The sequence below is a fragment of the Phacochoerus africanus genome, chromosome 3, assembly GCF_016906955.1.
Source record: "Phacochoerus africanus isolate WHEZ1 chromosome 3, ROS_Pafr_v1, whole genome shotgun sequence".
NCBI lineage: Eukaryota > Metazoa > Chordata > Mammalia > Artiodactyla > Suidae > Phacochoerus > Phacochoerus africanus.
In genome coordinates, this window is record NC_062546.1 from 58,516,699 (window position 1) to 58,544,015 (window position 27,317).

The 27,317-nt window shown below is 41.2% G+C and overlaps 1 protein-coding gene across 3 annotated transcripts in view; it reads left to right on the forward strand.

The window, feature by feature from the left end:
- Window positions 1-27,317, forward strand: part of MTMR7 (myotubularin related protein 7) — a 112,689-nt gene that overhangs the window by 38,660 nt on the left and 46,712 nt on the right. The window contains exons 2-5 of one of the 3 annotated variants that reach the window (XM_047771873.1): window positions 5,752-5,874; window positions 7,059-7,221; window positions 20,630-20,787; window positions 26,296-26,424. In XM_047771873.1, coding sequence (XP_047627829.1) covers window positions 5,752-5,874; window positions 7,059-7,221; window positions 20,630-20,787; window positions 26,296-26,424 — 573 coding nt within the window. Of the gene's footprint in view, window positions 1-5,751; window positions 5,875-7,058; window positions 7,222-20,629; window positions 20,788-26,295; window positions 26,425-27,317 lie in introns of those variants that run through there. The other 2 variants (XM_047771874.1, XM_047771875.1) reach the window with 2 other exon arrangements.

A 27,317-nucleotide genomic window follows, 5' to 3' on the forward strand; every position in this document is an offset into this window, starting at 1 on the left:
ACAAATTCTTGCCCAATAAGCCTCAGCTCCTTTTCCTAATCCTTTAAAAGGTATTTCTCTGCCAAGTGGGAATGATTTTACTTCCTGTGTACATCACAATGTGAGATGCCTCCTGGTTGGCAATACAGGCTTCTTTGTCTTGACGTGCCCATTGCTTCTGGAAAGCTCTTGGAATGCTCTGGTTTTGCTATTCTGGGATGGCATTTGAGTCAGGCTACCTGCTCTGGCTTCTGGCCCGTTATCCACAAGATTTGAATCTCTCTGTCTTAGTGCTGGTGAGCTTACTCTCCAGCTGTTGTGCTATGGCTTCTGATCTCAGGACTCCCACCACCCTTCCTGCATCTTTCATGTCGCTAAGTCCAGTGGGCATGTTACAGTTTTTGCCTGACTTGATCTCTCAACCCCATTCAGCATAAACACACACATTCTCTTTTTTTTTTCCTTTTTAGGACTGCACCTGAGGCATATGGAAGTCCCTGAGCTAGGGGTTGAATTGGAGCTACAGCTGCCAGCCTGCACCATAGCCATAGCAACTCAGGATCCGAGCTGCATCTGTCACCTATGCTGCAGCTTGCAGCAATGCCAGATCCTTTAACACACTGGGCAAGACCAGGGATCGAATCCATGTTCTCATGGATACTAGTCAGATTCTTAACCCGCTGACCCACAGTGGGAACTCCCATTCTCTCTCTTAAATCACACCCTCTGCACACTCTCCCTGACAGTGCCCTCTCCTGATTTTCCTCCTAACTGGCCCATCCTCCCTAGTTTGCTTTTCTGATTCCTCCTCTTCCCTCGGAGCTTTAAACACTGAATTTCTTCAGATCTCTCTTCTCATTCTACATCCTCTCCCTAGGAAACTTCTTCCAGTCCCATGATTTCAAAAATCACTTACATGCCAGTGACTAAAAACTCAACTTCATATCAGCAAATCTGAGGCATTGGTGATTGTAAGATGCACTGAGATTTTATGTACCGCAGAAAAGAAAAACAGCGCTGCCAATTAAGCGACACAGCAGCTTCTTACCACATTAATCACAGGGTGCATTCCATTTTTATAAATTTCAGAATGAGAAAAATGTACGTCCAAGAGTCAATGGTACATTGCAATATCTTTTGCAGAGATCAACAGCCATTTGCAGAGTATGAATACTGAGTATGTCTTAAAGTATGGTGTTCTGGGGAGCGTGCACATGAATTGCCATAACTTTGTCTCAGGAATCTGGTAGTTTCCTAAGAGTCATTCTCTCTCCAAGTGTGAAAGAGGCCCTATTACCCTGTAGTTTGTTATATGTGTAGATGAGGTAGAATTAAGTTAAACAGTGAGGCAGAGTTATTGAAGCAGTGGGTCTTCAGGATGGTGCCAAAACTCTGAAATATTTTTTTTTTTTTTTGTCTGTTCAGGGCCACACCCACGGCATATGGAAGTTCCCAGGCTAGGGATCTAATCAGAACTGTAGCCACCAACCTACACCACAGCCACAGCAACGTGGCACCTGAGCCACGTCTGCAACCTACACCATAGTTCACCACAATGCCGATTCTTAACCAACTGAGCAAGGCCAGGGGTCGAACCTGCGTCCCCATGGATGCTAGTCAGATTTGTTTCCACTAAGCCACGACAGGAACTCTGTAAATTTGTTTCATTTATCTAGAATTGACTGACTGTAGTGTCGAAGTCAAGAGTGTTCTGGCTATCTTAGTGTAAACCATGGAATGGTCCCTGAACAGTGCTTTCCATCTTCACAGAATTTCTCAGATGATAGAATTTTAATTTTTATTACTCATTTCTTTTATTACATCACTGGGAAATCATGCTGTTGGTGTTTCCCTCATTTTTATTTCTTATTTCCTCCTTCTACTTCAAAATTACTTTTGACAGCTGTGAGACCTGTGAGAACGATGGCTGAATCTTGAAATGTAATTTTCCTGCAGAGGCATCCAAAGTTAACAAAAAGACATGGAAAAATCTCATTAAGTGTTACCACCATCTGTGAACCTTGTTCTGTTCCACTGAGATTTTCTAAAAATAATCTAATCTTTCTTCACTTCTATAGGGAGAATAATCCATACTAAATATTTTGGCCACAAAATATTATCTTATGTTCAAAATGGTTACCCTGATAAAGTTTTGTTTCATTTGTCCTAAGTGCAGAGAAAATTATTTATGTTTCACGTTTAGATGTTGTTAACTGATACATCACCGCTGCACCTCTGGTTAATTTAGCTAGACACATTTCAACATGCAAATGAGTTTTTTCCCCATAGAAATGTCCTAAAAATAACATATCCCCTTGCTTTTCTCCTCCCAGTCTCTTCTGTAATATCTTTTTCATACTTATTCAAAATGAAAAGTTTAAATAAAATAATCCAGTTGGAGTTCCCACTGTGGTGCAATGGGATCAGTGGCGTCTCTGCAGCACCAGGACACAGGTTCAATCCCCCAGCCCAGCACAGTGGTTTAAGGATCTGGTGTTGCCACTGCAGCAACTGCAGCTTGGATTTGATCTCTGGCCCCAGGAACCCCATATGCTGAGGGTGGCCAAAAAAATAAAATAAAATGGGAATAGAAGTATTTTTTAAAAAATCCAATCATGTGGGATTGAAAAATTTACTGTTTTTTCCCAGATAGGTGTTTTATTTATTTACTTTTTATCAAAATATAGTTGATTTACAATGTTGTGTCAATTTCTGCTATACAGCAAAATGACCCAGTCATACATATAATATATATATATATATATATTCTTTTTTTTTTTTCCTTTCTTTTCTTTCTTTGCTTTTTAGGGCCACACCCACAGCATATGGAAGTTCCCAGGCTAGGGGTCAAACCAGAGCTGCAGCTGCGGGCTTACACCACGGCAACAGCAACGCCAGATCCAAGCTGCATCTGTGACATACACCACAGCTCACAGCAATGCCAGGGCTTTAACTCACGGAGCGAGGACAGGGATTGAACCCATAATCTGATGATTCCTAGTCGGATTCGTTTCTACCTCACCACAACAGAGACTCCCATATATTTTTTTTTCTCACGTTATCTTCCAATCTCTGTCGTAAGAGATTGGATATGGTTCTTTGTGCTGTTACAGTAGGAGAACTGTCTTTAAAAACTCTTGGGTCAAAGAAGAAATAAAAATTGCAGTTATAGGAGTTTTCACAGTGGCACAGTGAATTAAGAATATGATCACAGTAGCTTAGGTCACAGTGGAGGCATGGGTTCAGTCTCTAGCCTGGCTTATGAGTTAAAGATCTGGCGTTGCTGCAGCTGTGGCTCAGATTCGATCCCTGCCCCAGGAACTTCCATATGCCATGGGTGGAGGTGGGAACAAAAACAAAAACTAGAGTTGTAAACTACCTAGAAAGCAAGAAGAATGATAATACTGCAAACAAAACTCTTTAAGATGCAGGATTTACTTGGAAGACGATGATTAGGCTTAAAGGTTATTATTAATCAGAAAGAATGAAAATTAACGAGCTGTGAAATCTGAGAATTTAGAAATGAACAAAGAAAACAGAACCACATGATAGATCCAAGGAAAGAAAACATTTATTAACAAACACAAGCAGAAATTAACAATTAGAAAAGTGAAAAATTAAGTTGATAAATATAAGACCTGTGACTTGAAAGAAAAACCTTTGCATATCTAATTACAAAAAAGTAAGGTTGTACTTCACAGTATTAGGGATGAGAGAAGGAAGGAGGGGATAGGGATTTACCCTGAGACAAGAATTAAAAGATTGTAAGAATTTGAAAATCAGCAATAAAAAGATAATTTGAAAAGAAAATAGATGTCAAAATGAGATTTAGTAAAAAAAAAAAAAAATTGAACGGATCAACTGCACAAAAAAATGAAAGAATTATTAAAGAGTTTTTTCTGTATAAAGCAGTGCCTATATTTGCTTTAAATGCTAAGTAATTTGTATGTTGAAAACTTCCTAATTAATTTATGTAATCATAACCGTGATGATTTTACCTGAGAAAAGTAGCACAAGTAGGTTAATATAGACTAATCTTTCTTAAAAGCATAGAGACAAAAAGCTCAAAAAGGAAAACAAAAATAAAACAATTATAGCAGATAAAATATAAGCAATATTAAAACATTAATACGCCATTTCCAAGTTGATCATATACCAAGAATCTAAGAGTTCTTCAAAGATTAAGAAATCCTGTGAAGTAGTAGGTTAAGGATGTGGCAGTGTCACTGTAGCAGCTCCAGTTGCTACTGTGGCATGGGTTTGATCCCTGGCCCCTGAACTTTCACATGCTATGGGTGCAGCCAAAAAAGAAAAAAAAAATCATTTTTAAACCGATTTTTTTTTTCAAATATGCAAGTGTTCCCATTAAAAACAAGTGTGCACCTGAAAAGATGTTAACATCGTTAACCATTAGGGAAGTGCAAATCAAAGTCATGAGAGACTGGAGTTTCCTAAGCTGCCTCAGGAAGGAATAAGTACCCTCATTTGAGAAATGAAGGATGAGCCAGTGTCTGATTGATGGTTGATCCTTGGCAGTAGGAAGTAGCATCACCAAGTCGGCCGTCATTGCTGGAACCTTCATCCCATGGCTGTGATGGCTCTGCCTTATTAGAGTTGTTCTTGCTTCAGTCATCTCTTTCCCTGTAGAGATTGTCTTGTCATTTCCTTTACATGTCATATTGGAATGATTCCATGGCATATATTCTTTTTTTTAATTTTTAAATGATTTTTTTCCATTATAGTTGGTTTACAGTGTTCTGTCAGTCTCTTCTGTACAGCGTAGTGACCCAGTCACACATAATATACATTCAAGGCATATATTCTTGAAATTGCTCTACATTTAAGAGATATGTGTTTTTGTTTATTTGTTTGTTTGTCTTTTTGCCTTTTCTTGGGCCGCTCCCACGGCATATGGAGGTTCCCAGACTAGGGGTCGAATTGGAGCTGTAGCCGCTGGCCTACACCAGAGCCACAGCAACTCGGGATCCAAGCCACATCTTCAACCCATACCACAGCTCGTGGTAATGCCAGATCCTTAACCCACTGAGCAAGGCCAGGGATGGAACCTGCAACCTCATGGTTCCTAGTCAGATTCGCTAACCACTGTGCCACGACAGGAACTCCAAGAGATACATGTTTGATAAACATTATTTCCAGAAGTCTAACAGTTTGAATTTTACCTCAGGGGTGAGAATTCTATTTATTAGAAAGACTTTTGACATAAATATTAGCATTGTAACTTGGTAGGTTTTCTTGGTAAGCATGCAGAACATTTCTCTGATAGTTTTTGCTCCTATGTGTAGATTTGTATTCCCTCCTAGTTTATATGGAAACAAACAGCCTTGGGGCTGTTTCTACCACTGAGAAATGCAGGAAAATACATTATTTTTTCTTTAGTAGAATGTAGTTCATACATAGTTACTGTGTAGTCTCAACTTGCATGTGTACACTTCCTGCCTTAAATTAGAATTACAGTAATTATAGCGAAGTAAAAGTGTGGACCTATTTAAAACACAGAAAGGATATTCTTCGAGAATAGGGTCTATTCATCTTTTGTGGTGCATTTAAGGTTATATACAAGGAATTGGTGAGCTTTTATCTTTTGATATACAGAATCATTCTGAGATCGAATTAAATGGGTAAGTTTGGGTTTTTATTATTGGGAGAATTTTCAAAATCATATTTGGATTAAGCATGAGGTTACCTACTCATTAATTTTTTTGTGAGTAGCCCTTTTTCTTTACTATAACCCTGTCAAACTGATTTCTCTAGGTTGAAAATGTCCGCTTGGTAGATCGAATATCTTCTAAAAAAGCGGCCCTCGGTACTTTGTATTTGACGGCTACTCATGTCATATTTGTGGAAAATGCACCTGACACAAGAAAGGAAACATGGGTATGCGTTCCTTATTTTTGGCTCTAAGTGTTTTCCATTGTTTGATCCTCCATTCCTTTGTCCTCAGGGTGAGGAGGGTGGGATTTTGGTGTTTGGATGTTCAGAGGACTCTTTTTGGAATGTGAGTTTTGTCTTTTTCTGTACAGAGTCACATCCGCTTGATCTGTTTACTCACTTTAAACACTGATTATTTGAACATCATCAAAGATAGACATAGAGATGGCCAGAGATAGAGGCGCTTCATGGCACAGCTGTCAAGTAGAGGTTCAGTAATGTTTGTGTACCAGGTACAGCATTTATATAGCTCTTTATTTGCAGTCTGCTTTATTCGTAGGATCCTGTATTGCAGGCCATTTAGTCATTTTATTATTGGTGGCAGTTTTCTCATAACTTTAAAAAGAAAAAAGAAAAGATCTAGGGAAGAGTCCATCATGAGGTATTTCTGCTACACAATAGTGAGACCAATAGATAGTTCTTATTTGATATAGCCATTTAGCTATGACACTGTGACCAGAACCAGAATCCCTGAATTGTAGATTTTGCCTTTTCTGTATTCTGTAGACTTTATGTTTTCAGCAGGAGGTGGCAGGCACTACTTCCTGGAGAGGAATTTAAAGAATGAAGTGTTGCTACTGAGGGCTGAGCAGAGACCCTCCTGAAATGCCAGAGCACTTCAGCCTGACTTCCTTCAAAATAAATCTCTGCAGCCTGCCTGACCACCAACAGCTTAGGAAACAACAATCTCAAGTTGCTATTGAACTCAAGCATTCCATGTGGAATTAAGGAGCATGGTGGCCCCTCCCAGCGGAGCTGTCTCTAATTTTTGTTGATTGGAAAGTTTATTTTACTAACTTCTTGACCTTATTTAATTTTAGCTATTCATTGCATTTCAACATTTGACTACCCAAATGCTCCTTACCTGGGCCTGTGCAGAATTATATCCAGAATAATTTGCTTCATGTAATTAGCTTGGATACCAGAAAACTTGGCCTGGAAAAATAAAATGATAAATTCAGACCATTGGTTCTTCTCCCAAACATCTCACTTCTTGTCATCTGAGTGCAAGCCAGCTGAAGGGCCAGGAGCGTTTCTTATCTACCTGTGTGGCTCGGTGTTCTGTGTTATGTTCTGTCGTGTGTGTCTGTGACGTGTGCTTATTTATCCACATTAACTTTTGCTTGTAGATTCTTCACAGCCAGATTTCCACCATCGAGAAACAGGCGACAACTGCTACTGGGTGCCCTCTGCTCATTCGCTGCAAGAACTTTCAGCTCTTACAACTCGTCATCCCACAGGAAAGAGACTGCCATGACGTGTACATCTCTCTGATCCGCCTCGCAAGGCCAGGTGGGGCTGAGCAGCTCGGCCTTCACTGGGGCTGCTCCTGAGACATTCACAAGTGATGCTGAAGAAAGATGGATGAAGAATTCCCTTTGTAGCGCAGGGGAGATGAATCCAACTAGGAACCGTGAGATTGTGGGTTCGATCCCTGGCCTCGCTCAGTGGGTTAAGGATCCAGTGTTGCCGTGAGCTGTGGTGTAGGTCGCAGACGTGGCTAGGATCTGGCATTGCTGTGGCTCTGGTGTAGGCTGGCAGCTGTAGCTCCAATTAGACCCCTAGCCTAGGAACTTCCATATGCCACAAGTACGGCCCTAAAGGAAAAAAAAAAGAAAGATGGATGATACTTAATAGTTACCCATTATCCCAGAGTTCAGAGATGATGCTGAGAAATCCTAATGATACCTTTTCTTGTCTTTGGGGCCCTTGTCTGAGTCACTTACTATATGAACCCCTTTCATTATTCTTAGGATTCACTTTACCTCCAAGGGGGTTATAGTTATGTTTTCCTTCCAGGGTAAAAATCATCTTAAAATCATGTCTTTCTGATGCTGTGGTAATCAAGCCACTTTGATTGAGGCCTAAGGGAAAACCCGCAAATTGTTTTGTGTGGAAAACACAGATATCCAACAGGTCTAACGCAGCTTTGCCCATTTGGGGGCTTTTAAGGTTTGGTTTCTTTTAAGGTTGCTTTTTAGAGTAATGTGTATTTCCCGAGGTTGGCGTAACTAGATCTTTGTTAGCATCAGTAAATGTTGGAGGTACGTTTGTGTTGATTCTCCTAAACCTTCTTAAATGTTGTGGTAAGAATGTTTGGCTGATTTGAAAAATGTATGTTCTGTTACTTTCTGGTTATAGAGCCTTCCTCTAGGGGTCTTCAGATTTATAGTTTATTATACTATAAGTTTGAAAAATTTATAGCTTACTATGCTAGAAATCTAAGAAATTCTACACAAGTGTCTCTTGTGTGTGTGGCTTGTGTGAATTGTGTTCTTTTGCTTAAAAGAAATAGCCATCTAAATGTTCTGAGAATATACAGTGAAAAGAGATCATTTATATAATTGTAACAGAGTTTCCACAGAAGTCATTAATAAGATTAGTTTACTAGAAAACAAAAAGAAAAGAAAAAGATGGAGTTCCTGCTGTGGTGCAACAGGATTGGCTGCATCTTGGGAGTGTTGGGATGTAGGTTCCATCCCCAGCCCAGCACAGTAGGTTAAGGGTCTGTTGTTGCTGCAACTACGGTGTAGGTTGAGGTTGCAACTGCAGCTCCAATCCGATCTCTGACTTGGAGCTCCATAAGCCATGGGGAGCCCAAAAGGGAGAAAAAAAAAGGTTACTTTACTAATAGTTGTGCTATTATTGTGATACTAGTTACTTTACTAAACGCTTTTTTTTTGTCTTTTTTGTCATTTCTTGGGCCACTCTCGCGGCATATGAAGGTTCCCAGGCTAGGGGTCGAATCGGAGCCATAGCCGCCAGCCTACACCACAGCCACAGCAACTTGGGATCCGAGCCGCATCTGCAGCCTACACCACAGTTCGTGGCAATGCCGGATCCATAACCCACTGAGCAAGGCCAGGGATCGAACCCGAAACCGCTTGGTTCCTAGTCAGATTCCTTAACCACTGAGCCACAACGGGAACTCCACTAAATGCTTTTTGATTCAGGGGAACAAGTGTGGCTGTAAACTCTTCAAGGCATCTGGTTAGGTCCTCAGATTCTTAAGATTTAACCATATCATCTGTCAAGAGCCCAGAGCTGAAGCTCCAGTGATGGAGGGGATGCCAGGGAGTGCTCAAAGTCCCATCAGTTTGACTTGACTTTGCTCCCTTTTCAAGTGAGCCCGTTGAGGTTTTTTTCATCTCAGTGTGTGGAAAAGAACTGCAGAGTTAGCCAGAAAAGCAATTGAACTTTTTGGAGGGCACACCATAATTGGAGCAGAAGTTCTGGGAAGATGTGCGTTAGGTTGCACGCAGCAGAGAATGAGAGAGAAGTGGTGCGCCAGCAGTTTCTGTGTCACTGGTTAATGGATGGACTGGGTAATAAATGTGCTCTGACTGGATTAATGGGATATAGGAATAGCCCAGAGAACCGGGAAAGGGCTGAGCAGCTAGAAGAGTAGATCACAGTGTCAGTGAGGGCTCTGGCCCCTGATGACAGCGAGCACTTGGATTCACATTGCCAGGGTCCCCAGGGAGGAAAATCGCTGTGTTCCCCTGCTTTTAAAAATACACACTTTCTCTTAAAGATGAAGTTTTGAGAGTTCGGTATCAGCTGTAGCCTGAGACCGAAGAAAGAAACCATAGCAGTTAATTGAATTAAAGCCATTACTGTAGAAGACTTTCTAAAAGCCACGAGCATTGAGAAACATTGGAATTAGAAATGCCAGTTTGTATAAAACATAGAACTTTAATGAGTGTGGGAAGAGGAAATAGAATTCAAGCAGCTTCACAGTGTGATGTTAGAGGCAGGACTAAAATTAGGACATATGACAGCCTGTAGCCTTGGAAGCAGGGTTTGAATCTGGGTGGAGGTCAGAAAGGTGGATCTCCTTTGTGGGTAGGGTGGCTTGTCAGACCATCCCAGGACGTTTTACAAATTATGCCTTGTCCTTCCTCAAGATATTTCAGAGGAGGGGTGTGTGTGTGCGTGCGTGCGTGTGTGTGTGTGTGTGTGTGTGTGTGTGCGTGTGTGCGTGTGTGCGTGCGTGCGTGTGTGTGTGTGTGTGTGTGTGTGTGTGTGTGTGTTGGATCTGATGTAGATATGATGTACTAATAAGGGTATACATTTTTCTGATTAGAAGACCCGTATTTCTCAGAGGGCTTCCATTTTTTCCCATGTTCTTTCTTTTCTCCTCCCTCTAATTTGCCCCCTGCTGTTTATTTTTGTATCAATTATCTTTTCCTCTGCAGTGTTTGTGGGCCCTTTAATATTTAAACCATCTCTATTGTTTGTTTTCCCATTTTTTTTACTAAATTATAGCATTTTTTCAGCCCGTTTTATTCTAATTCTTCTGCATATTTACTATGATTTTTAAAATTTCAGCATTGATGTAGTCAGTCTCATTTGCCTAATTTAACTTTTGACAGCTCTTCTTACCGCCTAAGCAGTTTTTCTGTAACAATTTCCTTCTTATTGATGATCTTAATCTCTGAGTTCAGTAGCCCTTTTCTGCTAAGCATAAGCTTCCACAGTCCAAATGTTTAATTCGAACACTTGTTTGTTGAAAATAGGCCAGAAGGGTCTCATTATTTTTATTTGAAATATGCAAAATCCAGTAATAGCTGTGTTAGCTTCTCACCCCTCTTCAAATGGTTTTTCATCTTACTTTTATTTTATTTATTTTTTCACTTTTTAGGCCACACCTGCAGCATTTGGAAGTTCCCAGGCTAGAACTTGAATCGGAGCTACAGCTGCCAGCCTACACCACAGCCACAGCAATGCCAGATCTGAGCGGTGTCTGCGACCTACACCACAGCTCAAGGCAATATGGGATCCTTCCTTAACCCTCTGAATGGGGCCAGGGATCGAACCTGCATTCTCATGGATACTAGTCAGATGCGTTTCCACTGCAGTGCAGTGGGAACTCCTACACTTATTCTAAGCTGCCCAAATTAAGTTGAGCATGGAGAGCAATTTAACTTCTGTTACTTTGGGTTCTGAAACCACCCCCCTCAGCTGTGTCTTTTTCTTGATTGTGGTGACTTTTCCTTTCCTTTCCTCACCCTTCACAGTCCACTGGTATGATTCATGTGTGTTTCTCTTTTCGATTTTTAAAAAATATGTGTAACTATTAATAGTAGAATTATATTATTTAGGTTTTACATTGGTTGTTACAAGTTTCCTTTCGATTTTTAAGGGACTTTGGATTTTAGTATACTTACAAAATTATGTTTCTCCCAGTTGGTCTAGAACAAGAGAGAATGGCCCCATGTTTTTTTTCTAAATATTCTGTCTTCATAACCTTTTCAATCCAATTCCTGGGAAACAAGCTAGGTTATTTCTTTTTCCCTAATTGCTTTCTTCTGCCCATAGGCTCTCTTATTTGGGGGAATGAATACCATTTCCTTTCTTTTGGGAGGGAAGGAGCAGAGGTTGGGTGCAGAGACAGGGCCATTTGTAGGCTTTTGGTGGTTCCAAGTGGAAAGGGTTTCCACTTGATGGCCTGAATCTTCTCCAGGAAGTAGGAAGTGGAATTACCTGGGAGGGAAGGAGTTGATGAGCGCAGTATGTATCAAATTGATGAGCTCTAAGGCTCATGCTGAACAGTGGCCTTAACATAAAATAAACAATCCCGTAGTTCCCATCGCGGCTCTAGTGGTTAATGAATCCAACTAGGAACCATGAGGTTGCGGGTTCAATCCCTGGCCTTGCTCAGTGGGTTAAGGATCTGGCATTGCCGTGAGCTGTGTGTGGTGTAGGTTGCAGACTCGGCTTGGATCCCGCTTTGCTGTGGCTGTGGTATAGGCTGGCGGCTGCAGCTCCTATTGGACCCCTAGCCTGGGAACCTCCATATGCTGCGGGAGTGGCCCAAGAAATGGCAAAAAGACAAAATAATAATAATAATAATAATAACAATAATAATAAAATAAACAGTCCCATCACATGTATCTGGTCAGGTGGAGCACATGCTATCCACTTAGTCTGGAAACACTGATTGGGCCTTCCTAGAGACATAGCCAAAATGCTACTCATTCTTAATCTAATGGACTATTTGAGAAATTGCCATTTTCCATTCTGAATAGGTAGAAAACCCTTCAGGTCTGCATTTGTTGAGCAATTATATGATTTAGGTAGATAAATAAAGTAAAATACTAGAATGACTTTCAGATAACTTTTTCTGGAAAAAAATTTTTTTTTTTAATTTCATGGCTGTACCCGTGGCATGTGGAAGTTCCTGGGCTAGGGAGTGAATCCAAGCCACAGCTGCAACCTGTAACTCAGCTGTAGCAATGCCAGAGCCTTTAACCCACTGTAGGGGACAGGGGGATTGAACCTGCACCTCAGCAGTGACCCAGGCTGCTGCAATAGAATTCTTAACCCACTGTGTCATGGCGGGAATTCCTTCAAATTTTAAGATTAGGGGTGCACATTCAATTCGATTCCCAGTCCAAAGGCATGCTGAGTATTTGCTTCTTGAAGGAGCTCTTGTGCCTTCTAGTCATAAGGCCCATAGGGCAAGGCCTTCAGTGCACCTGCTAGTGAAACCTGCCAGGCCACTAGCAGCAAAAGATGGTTTATGCTGGATGTGAGGGGTCACACTTTGTGATGTGAGAAGCCAGTGGAGTCTTTAACATGTTTCCAGTACAGATAAATATTTCTCTCCATTCATATTCTGTAAAGACTGGAGGTTTTTCTAGCCCTACTTTGGTTGTTTTTGGTTTTAACCTACCTCCCCATCGATACTTGAACATTCTATTGTCTATTTTGCAGAAGATGGAGTTGAGGGGAACAGAATGTGTGAATGGGAGATATTCAGTAAAATTTACAGCTGTGTTAATGGTACTTTTTCATTTCTCAGAGTATGGGGCCCCCAGCTGAGGACTTCACCTGGGGTGGCCTCTGGGTAAGAAACAAACTTGCCCACGTTAGCAAGACTGAGCCAAAGGCTGACAAAAATGTGGGTTTCCCTGCCCTCCTGTAGAATTTTATATAAATTGGGCCAAATATAAGGTTTTTTACCCCTTTCCTTAAAAATAAATGAAAGAGAGGAGTTCTCTCGTGGCACAGCCAGTTAAGGATCTGGCGTTGTCACTGCAGTGACTTGGGTCAATGCTGTGGTACAAGTTCAATCCCTGGCCCAGGAACTTCTGTATGCCATGGATGCAGCCAGATAAATAAATAAATAATTGAAAGAGAAAAATGTCATAATTTCAGTGACAACCCATTCTCCCAATTCAAGAGTGGTCTTCTTATTTTTTTTTAAATTTTTTATTACTCAAATGAATTTATCACATCTGTAGTTGTATAATGATCATAATCTGATTTCACAGGATTTCCATCCCACAGCCTAAGCACATCCTCCCACCCCCCAAACTGTCTCCTCCAGAGACCATAAGTTTTTCTATGTCTGTGAGTCAGCATCTGTTCTGCAAAGAAGTTCAGTCTGTCCTTTTTTCAGATTCCACAAGTCAGTGAAAGCATTGGATGTTGGTGTCTCATTGTACGGCTGACTTCACTTAGCATGATAGTTTCTAGGTCCATCCATGTTGCAAAAAATGCGGGTATTTAATTTCTTTTAATGGCTGAGTAATATTCCACTGTGTGTACGTACCACATCTTCTTGATCCACTCCTCTGTCGATGGACATTTAGGTTGTTTCCACGTCTTGGCTATTGCAAATAGTGCTGCAGTGAACATCGGAGTACATATGTCTTTGCAAGTCGTGGTTTTCTCTGGATGGAGGCCCAGGAGTGGGATTGCTGGATCAAATGGGAGTTCTATGTTTAGTTTTCTGGGGAATCTCCATACTGCTTTCCACAGTGGTTACACCAATTTACAATCCCACCAACAATGTTCTAGGGTTCCTTTTTCTCCACTCCCTCTCCAGCATTTATTGTTTGTAGACATTTGGATGATGACCATTCTGGCTGGTGTAAGGTGGTACCTCAGAGTGGTTTTGATTTGCATCTCTCTAATAATGAGTGATGTTGAACATCTTTTCATGTGTTTCTAGGCCATCTGTATGTCTTCTTTGGAGAACTGTCAGTTTAGATCTTCTGCCCATTTTTTGATGGGTTTCTTTGCTTTTGGTATGGAGCTGCAGAAGGTGTATGTAAATTTTGGAGATGAATCCCTTGTCAGTTGATTCACTTGCAAAGATTTTCTCCCATTCTGTGGGTTGTCTTTTTGTTTTGTTTAGGGTTTCCTTTGCTGTGCAGAAACTTTGAAGTTTGAGTAGGTCCCATTTGTTTAGTTTTGTTTTTAATGTCAAAACTCTAAGAGGTGGATCTGAGAAGATGTTGCTGTCATTTATGTCAGAGAGTGTTTGGCCTATGTTTTCCTCTAGGAGTTTGAGAGTGTCTGGTCTTCTATCTAGGTCTTTAATCCATTTTGAGTTTATTTTTGTGTATGGTGTTAGGGAGTGTTCTAATTTCATTCTTTTCCATGTGGCTGTCCAGTTTTCCCAGCACCACTTATTGAACAAGCTGTCCTTTCTCCATTGTATTTTCTTGCCTCCTTTGTCATAGATTAGTTGGCTGTAGGTGCGTGGGTTTAATTCTGGGCTTTCTATCCTGTTCCACTGATCTATATGTCTGTCTTTGTGCCAGTACCATTTGGATTTGATGACTGTTGCTTTGTAGTATAGTCTGAAGTCCGGGAGCTCCGTCTTTCTTTTTCAGGATGTCTTTGGCTATTCTGGGTCTTTTGTGCTTCCAAACACAAATACTTTGTTCGAGTTGTGTGAAAAATGTCCTTGGTAATTTGATAGGAATTGTATTGCATCTGTAAATGGCCATATGTAGTATAGTCATTTTGATAATATTAACTTTTCCAATCCACAAGCATGGTATACCTTTCCATCTATTTGTGTCATCTTTGATTTCTTTCATCAGTGGCTTGTAGTTTTCAGAGTACAGCTCTTTTGTCTCTTTAGGTAGGTTTACTCCTAGGTATTTTATTCTTTTGGATGCAATGGTAAACGGGATTGCTTCCGTAATTTCCTTTTCTGCTCTTTCATTGTTAGTATATAGAAATGCCGTCGATTTCTGTGTATTGATTTTGCATCCTGCGACTTTGCCAAATTCATGGATGAGCTCTAACAGTTTTCTGGTAGAGTCTTTAGGATTCTCTAGGTATAGTATCATGTCATTTGCAAATAGGGATAGTTTTACTTCTTCCTTTGAAATTTGGATTCCTTTTATTTCTTTTACTTCTCTGATTGCTGTGGCTAGCACTTCCAGAACTATGTTGAAGAGTAATGGCGAGAGCGGACATCCTTGTCTTGTTCCTGATCTCGGAGGGAATTCTTTCAGCTTTTCACCATTGAGAATGATGTTCGCTGTGGGTTTGTCATATATGGCCTTTATGATGTTGAGGTAGGTTCCCGTTATGCCCACTTTCTGAAGGGTTTTTATCAGAAATGGGTGTTGGATTTTATCAAAGGCCTTTTCCGCATCTATTGAGAGGATCACATGGTTTTTGTTCTTCAGTTTGTTAATGTGGTATATCACACTGTTGAATTTGCGGCTATTGAAGAACCCTTGCATCCCTGGGATAAATCCCACTCGATCATGATGTATAATCCTTTTAATGTATTGTTGGATGTGGTTTGCTAGTATTTTGTTGAGGATTTTTGTGTTGATGTTCATCAGTGAAATTGGCCTGTAGTTTCCTTTTTTTGTGGTATCTTTGTCTGGTTTTGGCATCAGGGTGATGGTAGCCTCATAAAATGAGTTTGGGAGTGTCCCTTCCTCTGTGATTTTTTGAAATAGTTTCAGAGGATAGGTGTTAACTCTCCTCTAAATGTTTGATAGAATTTGCCTGTGAAGCCATCTGGTCCTGCACTTTTGTTTGCTGGAAGTTTTTTAATCCCAGTTCCAATTTCAGTTCTTGTGATGGATCCATTCATCTTTTCTATTTCATCTTGGTTTAGTCTTGGAAGATTGTACTTTTCTAAGAATTTGTCCATTTCTTCTAGGTTTTCCATTTATTGGCATATAGTTGCATATAGTAGTCTCTTATGATCCCTTGTATTTCTGTGATGTCCCTTGTTACTTCTCCTCTTTCATTTCTAATTTTATTGATTTGAGTGCTCTCTCTTTTTTTCTTGATAAGTCTGGCTAGGGGTTTATCCATTTTGTTGATCTTTTCAAAGAACCAGCTTTTCATTTCATTGATCTTTTCGATGGTTTTCTTTGTTTCTATTTCATTGATTCCTGCTCTGATCTTTATGACTTCTTTCCTTCTACTAACATTAGGTCTTGTCTGTTCTTCTCTCTTGAGCTGCTTTAGATGTAAAGTTAGCTTGTTTATTTGAGCTTTTTCTTGTTTCGTGAGGTGGGCTTGTACTGCTATAAACTTTCCTCTTAGAACGGCTTTTGCTGCATCCCATAGGTTTTGGAGTGTCTTTTCTTTGTTGTAATTTGCTGCCAGCTATTTTTTAATTTCCTCTTTGATTTATTCAGTGATCCATTGGTTGTTTAGTGGCGTGTTGTTTGGTCTCCACGTGTTTGTGTTTTTTGCAGTTTTTTTTCTTGTTGTTGATTTCCAGTCATATAGCATTGTGTTTGGAAAAGATGCTTGATATGATTTCAATTTTCTTAAAGTTACCAAGGTTAGATTTGTAGCCCAGGATGTGATCCATCTTAGAGAATGTTCCATGTGCACTTGAGAAGAATGTGTATTCTTTTGCTTTTGGATGAAATGTCCTATAAATATCTATGAAGTCCATCTGGTTTAATGCTTCATTCAGGGCCTGTGTTTCCTTATTGATCTTCTGTCTGGTTGATGTGTCCATTGCTATAAGTGTGGTGTTAAAGTCCACCACTATTATTGTGTTATTGTCGATTTGTCTTTTAAGGTTGTTAGCAGTTGCACTATATATTGTGGTGAACCTATGTTGGGTGCGTAGATATTTAAAATTATTATTTCTTCTTCTTGGATTGATTTTTTGATCATTATGTAATGAACTTCTTTGTCCCTTAAAATATTCTTCATTTTAAAGTCTGTTTTGTCTGATATGAGTATTGCTACTCCAGCTTTCTTTTGATCCCCGTTTGCAGGAAATATTTTCTTCCATCCTCTCACTTTCAATTTGTATGTGTCCCTAGAAGTGAAGTGGGTAAGAGTGGTCTTATTAATTAATGTCTTATAAGTTATTTTTTAATTTGTGTACTTTTTCTTTGCCTCTTCCCAATGACAGCAAGGATGAGCCCATCCACAGAAAATGATCAATAGTCTTGGCATGGTTTTTTTCTTCTACCTTTAAACCTATTTGTAGGTGTTTAACAAAGGGAACTTAACTTCCATTTTGACCCCATCCTCCTTAGCTCTTTTTTCATGAGGGAACCAAGGCTTTCTCAGGAGATTCTTTTGGCATCTTAGACAAATTGCATTTGTGGTTAACATTATGATATCAGAAGCCTGAGTCATGAAAATGGTACTTAGAGATGGAAAACATATGTGAATGTCAAGCCAGCTGTTCCCAGAACAGGCTGTCAGTTTTATATGCCGTTTGCTCAGTTTGCTAAGATGATGAGAAACTGTTTTTTTTACTGGAAGTGTGTATGCTGTGTGTGTGTGTGCTTGTGTGTGTGTGTGCGCACGCGCACGCCTCTGTGTGTTTTCTTCTTTGTTGAATCATCAGTGTGCTCAGTTTTCAGGTTTAGAAATGTGACATCAAGAGAGACTGAAATACAACCCAGCTTATCTCACTGAGAAATCCCAGTCTCCTTGCTTCTTTTTTTTATAAGAAAGAGTGGTGTCTCATGCAAAAGTCTAATACTTAAAATATAGTCCTTATCATCTTTGTAGATGAGTCATTTCTATAGTCATCAAAAGAAGCTGACACTGAGCTTGACCTTCAGCTGCCTGTGTTACTGCAGCCTCTTGCTGGTGGTGAGATGCTTGGTTGGGCCTCCAGACACATGTTTAGGAGTGCTGAATGCCATCAGAAGATTAAGGAATAAATGGCATGATCTAAGAGGACTGTGAGGAGAAGTCTATTGGAGAAAAAATAGGAGGGTTGGGGGATGGAACGAGGACAGAAAATATACAGAATGGGCCCCTCTGGGGAGAAGGAGGAGGGGTCTGTCTTGGAGGAGCAGTGAGTATGGTGGTGAGAGCATGTGCTGTCCGGCCAGACTACCCATCTTCTAGCTCTGTGACCCTCAGGATATTCCAAAGCCTCCCTTTGCCTCAGCTTTATCATTTGTGCAGCAAGGCCCACCTGTCATGATGACATTGAGTTGGGTCATTAGAACAGAATCTGGAGTGAAACAAGGGTTCCCTGAGTATCAGCCACATTTATGTTCACCAGAAGTGTGCTTAGACTGGCCCTGCCCCGTGGTCTGCCACTAGCCACATGGGCTGCCAAGGGCTTGAAATTCGGGTGGTCCCAATCTGGATATGCTGATCAGTGTGAAATGCACACAGCATTTCAAAGACAATACAAAGCAAAATGTATAAAACATTAATGTTTCACAGTCTGTGTATGCTGAAATGATCTTTTGGATCTGTTGGGCCAAATCTATTGTTATAATTATTTTCAGTTTCTTTTTACTGTTTTTGGTTTTGTTTTGTTTTTGCTTTTTAAGGGCCACACCTGCAGCATATGGAAATTCCCAGGCTAGGGGTCAAATCAGAGCCTGCAGCTGCTGGTCAATGCCACAGCCACATCAGGCCAGATCTAAGCTACAGCTGTGACCTACGCCACAGCTTTCAACAATCCCGGATCCTTAACCCACTGAATGACGCCAGGGATCAAACCAACATCCTCATGGACACTACGTTGGGTTCTTAACCCCCGAGCCACAATGAGAACTCCTCTTTTTACTATTTTAATGTGGCTACAAGACACTTTAAATGACATGTGTGGCTTATATTATATTTCTGTTGGACATTGTTGGTCCAGTTGCCTCCCTCAGTGTGACAAGGCCAGAGCAGGAAAACCAGATGCTCAATCTTTTTTTTTTTTTTGTCTTTTTAGGTCTGCACCCACAGCATATGCAGGTTTCCAGGCTAGGGGTTGAATCAGAGCTGTAGCTGCCAGCCTACACCACAGCCACAGCCCTGCCAAATCTGAGCCATGTCTGCGACCTACACCACAGCTCACAGCAATGCTGGATACTTAACCCACTGAGTGAGGCCAGGGATCGAACCTGCATCCTCATGGATGTTAGTCGGATTCGTTTCTGCTGAGCCACGGAACTCCAGAGGCTCGATCTTATAGGGAAGGGCTCTCGGGCCTGGCTTCATGAGCAGACAGGGCAATGCAGAAAGTCAGAGTTATCCTGGCAGAACTGAGAGAAGTCTAACATCCTTCAGCTTGCCCCTCAGTATCAGGAACTCTGAATTGATATTTTTTACTGAATCCTATAGATAGATACTGTATGAGCAGTACAATTATGACATTTATGGAGTTGTTAAAAAGTTCAAGTGTTTTCAGTACAAACACTTATATATTCCATGGCTTTTTCAACTGTTTTGTTATTTCTTTTTTTAACACTGTAAGCAGCAAAACATGGCAGTGGCCTGGCCTCTGTGTACCTCTGAGAGGCCATCACAAATTCCAGCTTGACATGCATAAACAAATTGAGTTCTTGATGTCTAAGGAATTAATACATTCTTTTTTTAAAAAGAAATTGAACTGTAGTTAATTTACAATATTATATTAGTTTCAGGTGTACAGCAAGGTGGTTCAGCTATACAGACACATACTTTTTTTTTCCCCTTTTTTCTCTATCTTTTTAGGGTCACACCCTTTGCATATTGAAGATCCCAGGCTAGGGGTTAAATCGGAGCTGCAGCTGCCACCCTACGACACAGCCACAGCCACTCGGGAATCCAAGCTACGTCTGTGACCTGCACCACAGCTCACAGCAACACTGGATCCTTAACCCACTGAGTGAGGCTAAGGATCGAACCTGGGTCCTCATGGATACTAGTCGGGTTTGTTGCCACTGAGCCACAGTGGGAATTCCTATATATTCTTTTTGAGATTCTTTTCCATTATAGGTTAGTACAAGATACTGTTTATCAGTTCCTTATGCTATACATTGTGCTTGTTGTTTAATCCCTTTTATATATAGAGGTGTGTATTTGTTAACCCTATACACCTTATTTATCTTCCCCTCTTCCCCTTTGGTCTCCATAAGTTTGTTTTCTATGTCTGTGAGTCTGTTTCTGTTTTGTGAATAAGTTAATTTGTATTATTTTTTAGATTCCACATAAAAGTGATATAATATTTGTCTGACTTACCTCACTTAGTATGAGAATCTCTAGGTCCTTCTGTGTTGTTGCAAATGGCATTACTTCATTCTTTCTTATGGTTGAGTAATATTCCATTGTATATATGGACCATACCATCTTCATCCATTCTTCCGTCACTGGACACTTAAGTTACTTCCATGTCTTAGCTGTTATAACTACATGTAGGTTCTTCATCTTTTAAGCTCCATATTTTATGTGGTCTGAAGATATATTTGCTTTCAAAAGCAACTCAGAAAAGCACAGAATAGAGAAGGCCATGTTCCAAAAAGGACAGAAGCTCTTGCAGAGTTGAGTCCGGTTGTTCCGAGGTCTTCTTGTCTTTACTGGGAGGAAGTGGGTGGCCCCAGCACAGAGATGGGGTGCCCGGAAGAGTCCAAGGGGTGAGGAGTTAGGCTGGCCTCTCCAGCCCAGTCAGGATGCTTTGAGGGAGATTTGCTTTTGGCTTTGACCTAGCTTGACTTTTTTCTCCCTTTTCTTGCAGTGAAATATGAGGAGTTATACTGCTTTTCATTCAACCCCAAGCTGGATAGGGAAGAAAGGGAACAAGGCTGGATGCTCATCGATCTCAGTGAAGAATACAAGCGAATGGGCCTCCTCGATAATTACTGGCAGCTCAGCGACGTGAACAGAGATTACAGAGTGAGTACGGAGGCATTTAGTGAAATGCAGATACTTAATCCAGATGAAAACATGATTTTCACATAGCTCAGCAAGACTCCTCTTTCATCTCCTTTAGTTTTGCTAGCTCTTTCTAGGTGCTAATATGTGGATTTCCAAGTGTCCCTCAGTCATGGTCAGCTCTGTTCCCTACCTGCATGCAGCTGGAATCAGGAAGTTTGAACGAAGCAGTCTTAGAGAGCATCCCCTCTAATGGTGGAAGGACTGGAAACCTGGAGAGGACCCAAAGCCACCCTCTCAGCCAGGCATTTCAGGGGAGAGCTGGCCAGCACTTCCCTTCTCCCATCAAGTCTTTTTATAGCCCAGTGAGTGATGAGTGGGGATGTCACAGAGGCTCTGATGGCAGTTTGGCACCAGCCCGTTTCTGTACTCACTGAACTCTTGATTGGTACACAAGGTCACCAGGAGGCTTCCCCAGAGAAATGTGGGGAAACACGTCTGCAGTTACAAGGGAATGGGAGGCGGAGGGAAGCATGCATGGCCAAACTGATTCCATAGTCTCCTGATGGTGGACTCACAAATCACTGTTGCTTCTCCTATTAATTTTCATTTATTTATTTATTTATTTATTTATTTATTTATTTATTTATTTGCTTTTTAGAGCCCCATCTGCAGCATATGGAGGTTCCTAGGCTAGGGGTCAAATCGGAGCTGCAGCTGCCAGCCTATGCCACAGCCACAGCAATGCAGGATCTGAGCTGTCTTCAACCAACCCCACAGCTCATGGCAATGCTGGATCCTTTACCCACTGAGCAAGGCCAGGGATCAAACCTGCATCCTCATGGATGCTAGTCGGGTTCCTAACACTGAGCCACAATGGGAACTCTGGTCTCCTATTAATTTTTCAAGTGTTTTCAGTAATAAAAGTACAGTAAAAGCATTGCAGAGAATTTTCAAAAGAGAGAAAGAAGAAAAAACCTCCACCATCCCATTGCCCTAACATTCTTCTAGTAGGTTTTAAATTTTTTATTCAGTTTCTATTTTCTCATCTGCACAGTTTAATAACTTTTTTCTTACATGGTAATATATTTCATTCTTTATGATTGGAAAATATAGAGAAAAAAGAACCGTTCAAATATATACAACAAAAATGGAATCATATTACAGATGCCTTGCATTTTACTTTTCTTCACATAGCATATTATGAATGTTTTCCTGTCAAAAAATATATTTTATATCATTTTAAAACATGTAATATGACATAGTATGGCTATATCCTAGCTATCTAATCTCCTTTTAAGGAGATATTTATGTATTATTTTTAGGGTATCATTTAATCCTCAGAAGTTTTGATTTGTTAGTGTTTCCTATTTTGTGTCATGCTTTTAGCATATAGTTTTTTAAAAAAATATTGTTATATTTGCTAACTTTTGTCCCAGTTTATGCTATACAATTTCCATAGTTACATTTTTACTAATTATGGTCATTTATAGTTTTATTATAAAATTTATTATCTAATAGGTCAGGTCCTTCCATGTCCTTCTCCTGAATATCTTGAATTTATAGATTATTGGGGATAGAATGGCCACTTTCATGATACTGGATTTTCTTTGTAATTGTACTTATGTCAAACAATCACAATCTTATACTGTGAGTAGACATTTGGGTTCTTTTTGTCTCAATCATTATAAGTATCTGGCTAATGTAATAGTTTGTTCCCATGCTAAGGCCAACCTTTGCAGCGAATTTTTAGCCTTGGAATGAAGGAAAATCCAAGCTTATTAAAGAAAATCCAAGTTTATTTAAAAACACTCTAACATTTTTAAAAAATATGATACACCCTTGGGTGAGGAAGAAAATGAGGCTAAGTCACATCGTATGGAATAATATTTTCTTGGAAACAGCGGTTCTTCCTCTTTTTGATGAGGTTTCCTTCTAGACTTAAGCACCACAAACATGACTCATATTTAGTCACTTATGTCCTGCATTATAGAGACTGCAAAACAGGAGTTACTCAGCATTTTTTCCAAAATTAACACACAGCGATCCAAAACTAACAATCAACAAATTGTGTTGAGACCAAATAGGTGAAAACCCAGGGGATTTTCTGATTTTACACTTGTCATTGAAATAAGGAGAAAGGTGGTAAACCCTCATTTATTACCCTTTTATAAATGCAATAGAAGTTGGTTCTTTCAAGATATTTCTAACTAATAGCCCATTGGGAAGATTATTTCATCATCTATTACTTTTGCTTTTAACCTCATGAGAAAAACGTCTACTTTTTCCTCCCATATTTTATAAGAGTTCTTTCTTTCTTTTCACAAGTTCTCTGAGGTAAGTGGAGCTGGTGCTGTCCTCTGATGGAGAGGGAGCTGTTGCCCGTGGTGGAAGTAGTGGCCCACACAGAGCACAGAAACTTAGCTGCCAGAACCAGTGCTGGCCTTTTCTGTCCCTGTGGTCCTGGGCAGGCTAATTTTCATCATCATCTCTGTCATCGTTCGTCTTAAAAAGGCCAAGCGAGACATGTCAGTATTCTCGGCAGGCTAATTTATTTAGTGGAGAACAAAGAAAATCACTCCCTTATTAGTTTTTAATAAAACATTCAGAAATGGTTTTAATTTAACCCACTTCTGTTGGCTAAGACAGAGTGAATGTAAAGCAAATTTGAAATTCAAGTATTTCCCACTTTTCTGAACTTCTCATATTCTCTCTGAATTTTCTTACGTAATTTTTTGCACCGGACAGAATTTTGGGAGGCTCATTGAGTGGTCTCAGAATCCACAACTGCACGAGCTTGTTGCAAAACCAATAGCCACCAGTGCTCCCCAGGATCATTCTATTTCCACTGGGAAGGGCTGTCCACTTTCATGAAAGTGGGACGAATTTACTTTTGTCCAGTTTGGTTAAGAAGTGACATCTTGAACCTGAATTAGCTGGCACCCCAAGTCTATTTTCTGAAGGCATTTTAATTTCTCTTAGAGTTTCCCACGTAAGACCTCGCCAACGCCTCATATTTAAGCACTGATTCTGGGGTCTCTGGGGACTCAAGAGTTCCTGCGCTTATGATGTTCTGCTCCTAGCTGGGTGGTCAGGCGGCGGGTGCAGCCTGACTGCTGACCACGGGGCTTGGGTTGTTGAACTCTTGGCCCTGGGACGTGCCAGCCCCACTGGCCCACCTTTTCCTACTCTGCAGAGAGGGAGAGCCCTGTGGCCTGAGAGGGCAGGAGGTCTTCCCTGCTGTCCTCGAGAAGAGCAGGGACCCTGAGCGGACCAACCTCATTTAGGTCTCGGGTAGGTTGGAGCCGCAAGCGTGGAGGAGAGTGGGCTCTGGGTGTTGCCATTCTGTTATCGTTCCCTTATCAGTAGTGGTGCACGTGGGGCTGTGACCTGAGCCAAGCTGGCTCAGGCCTGGGGAGGCTGTAAATGGACACGGGGGGAGCTCCAGCACTTCCTGCTCACCTCTGTGCTATTCCCAAAAGCCAAGGCCCCACGTGATAAACATCCAGGAATCTCATCCATGACTTTATTATTCTTATTTTGCATAATCATAAATAACTTGGCAGTTCATTAGTGCTGTCATCACGAAGTAAGTAGGTAATGCCCAACTTACTGAAAACCTACTGATTTCCTTTTTCAAACTGTTATTTTAGGAAAATGTCCTAAGGCTGGTGCAGTGACTACGTCTCTTGAACTCAGACGTGCAGGTGTGGTCTGTGTAGTAAGGGTCTAACTGACTGACTTCACAGAGGTCCGGACGCCAGATTTGCAGGGGAAGGAAGGGGAGTGTCTGTGGCATTCGTTCCAGTAAACAGGTTCCAAGTAGCTTGGGTCATCTGTTCTTGGTCCCGGGATTTTCCTCCAGAGTCTTGGTGCCAGAGCCCACATTGACAGCTTTGGTAATCTTTGCTGAAATGACTTTGGGAGATGCTGAAATCACACTTAGGGTCTGAGAATGTCACTTCTGTGGCCCTTCTGTCTCCTGCTGTGTGGTTCAGCAGTCTGGGAACTGGTGAAGGCAGGAGGGCAGGCGAGGGAGGGTGTCATCACAGAACAATTGATGTGAGCTTTGCAGTGGGTTTTCATTCTCTTCACCCCCATTGTTTGGAGTGGTTGGGACGGCAGGGCTGTGAGGGGACATGCAGAGGCAGCATTTCCCCTGTGCTGCACCTGCTTGAGGATCCTCTTAGATGCTCCAGAAAGTGCTTAACTTCTAGGAAATAAAGTTCTGGAACTGCCATCTAAATGGTCCTCATGTTGCAAAAAGATGGATTGGCTACCATTAAAGCAAAATGTGTGTCCAGCAACAGGTCAACTGCTATTACTATTGTCACCACTCCCATTTCTGTCAGACTTAATGGTTTAGGAAGAGTTTTGTCGTGGGTGTTACCTGATCTGATCCTTATATCAGCCCCATGGAACATCATTTCTGTTCTGTATCAATTTTTAAGAGTAGCACGTGCTCAGTGGTTTGACTTCCCAAGGGTAGTGAAGTTGGCAAATCAGAGCCATGTTTTAAACCACTATTTCTGACAAAATCCAGAGATTGTTCCAAGGCACCAGGGCTTCCACTGTGGGAATTGTTCCTAGAGGTGCACGAAATGCGTGAATCATTTCTTACCACTTATAAAGTTGGCACATAAGAAACCAGAAGCCAGAGTTCCTATTGTGGCTCAGTGGTAACAAACCCGACTAGTATCCATGAGAATGAAAGTTCGATCTCTGGCCTTGCTCAGTGGATTAAGGATCCAGTGTTGCCTTGAGCTGTGGTATAGGTCACAGATGCAGCTCGGATCCTGCGTTGCTGTGGCTGTATCATAGGGTGGCAGCTGCATCTCTGATTCAGCCCCTAGCCTGGGAACTTACATGTGCTGCTGTGCCCTCCCCCACCTCCCAACAAAAAAAAAGAAAAATAAGAAACCAGAAGCTGTTATAATTGTAGTAATGGGTGGAATGTTGGGAGCTCACGTGAGAGGAATTATGTTGATCCGTAGAGTGGGTGAGCTTTGGGAGGATGGAGGGGAGGGGTCTGAGAGGGCATGGGCTCCACCTGCCGGCTCAGATGGGAGTACATGTAGGGTGTACCAAGGATAGGAGGGTGCCCTAAGAAGGTCACCACGGATGCTTGCATTTTAGGACATTGTCGGCTAGTCTCAGGCTATCTTTCAGCCAAAGCAGACAGCTAAAGTTTTCCCAGCTGCCAGGAGGCAGAATTTCAATTTGTCCCTTTTGGATGAAAGAAATGCTTGTTTGTCACTATCTTGCCTCCCACGAAGAGCCCTTGGAGAGAAGGGCCGTGCACGAGGGCAGGATGTGAAAGAGTGTCTTGCTTTGCTTTCCCATGTTTTCATAGAACCAGCATTTCATTTCTCTGAAGTGGCTTTTAGTTTCCTCAAAATAGCGTCTCTGTAACTTGGATAAGAAAACTTAAATATGCAGCCTATAAGCTCAGTGACATGGAATTTCTGGTGGCAGTGTGCAAAAGCATGACTGGATTGCCTAAAATCCCCACTGTGTTTTCCACAACAGGTTTGTGATTCTTACCCTACCGAACTGTATGTTCCCAAGTCAGCCACGGCACACATCATAGTGGGGAGTTCCAAATTCCGGAGCAGACGGCGGTTTCCTGCCCTTTCTTACTACTATAGAGATAACCACGTAAGTCTCAAGGCATGCTTTTGTTTCATGCTTTGCTTTTCTTATTTTATTATAAACAGGCATTTTCCAGGGGCCTTCTGCTGTGCCTGTGGGTTTGAATGCTTTCTGAAGTGTGTGTGACACGACAGAATACCACTGTGCTCAAACCTAACGTCATGTAGAAGTTGAGTTGCCATGTTTGACAATAAAGGAGTGGAATGGAGTCAGAACACATGTAGACTTTTTTTTTGCCTTTTTTTGGGGCCACACCTGCAGCATATAGAGGTTTCCAGGCTAAGGATCGAATCAGAGCTACTGCTGCCAGCCTACATCACAGCCACAGCAACACTAGATCTGAGTCGCATCTTCGATCTACACCACAGCTCATGGCAGCGCCAGATCCTTAACCCACTGGTCAAGGCCAGGGATCGAACCTTCCTCCTCATGGATGCTAGTCAGATTCATTTCCACTGAGCTATGATGGGAACTCCATAACACACCAGCCTTTTTAACTGATCACCTTGGGAGGCTCTGCGTTGGAGAACCTTTGGACTGCCCAGTTTAGAAAAGTCCACCAAAGCCCCGGCACATTCTTTTTTTTAAAGGCATTTTTAAAAAAATATCATCAGCATAAAAAATAGTTCCTTGGGTTACATAGGTTTACAATTTGTCTGCAATTAAAAGAGACCCTATGTAACAATGGCATCAACAGAATAGAACTTTATTTTCTCTCTGCTTTAGAAGTCATTTGACTTCACCCAGGCAAAAAAAGTTTGTTTTTCAGGTTAGATAATATAGCCTCATTTGGCACTGAATCCAAAATTTTGAATCAGGAAATATTTTGCCTGCATTCCATTCTTGGCTTCTCCAGTTACTAGCTATGTGATGTTAGGCAAGTTACTTTACCTCTCTGT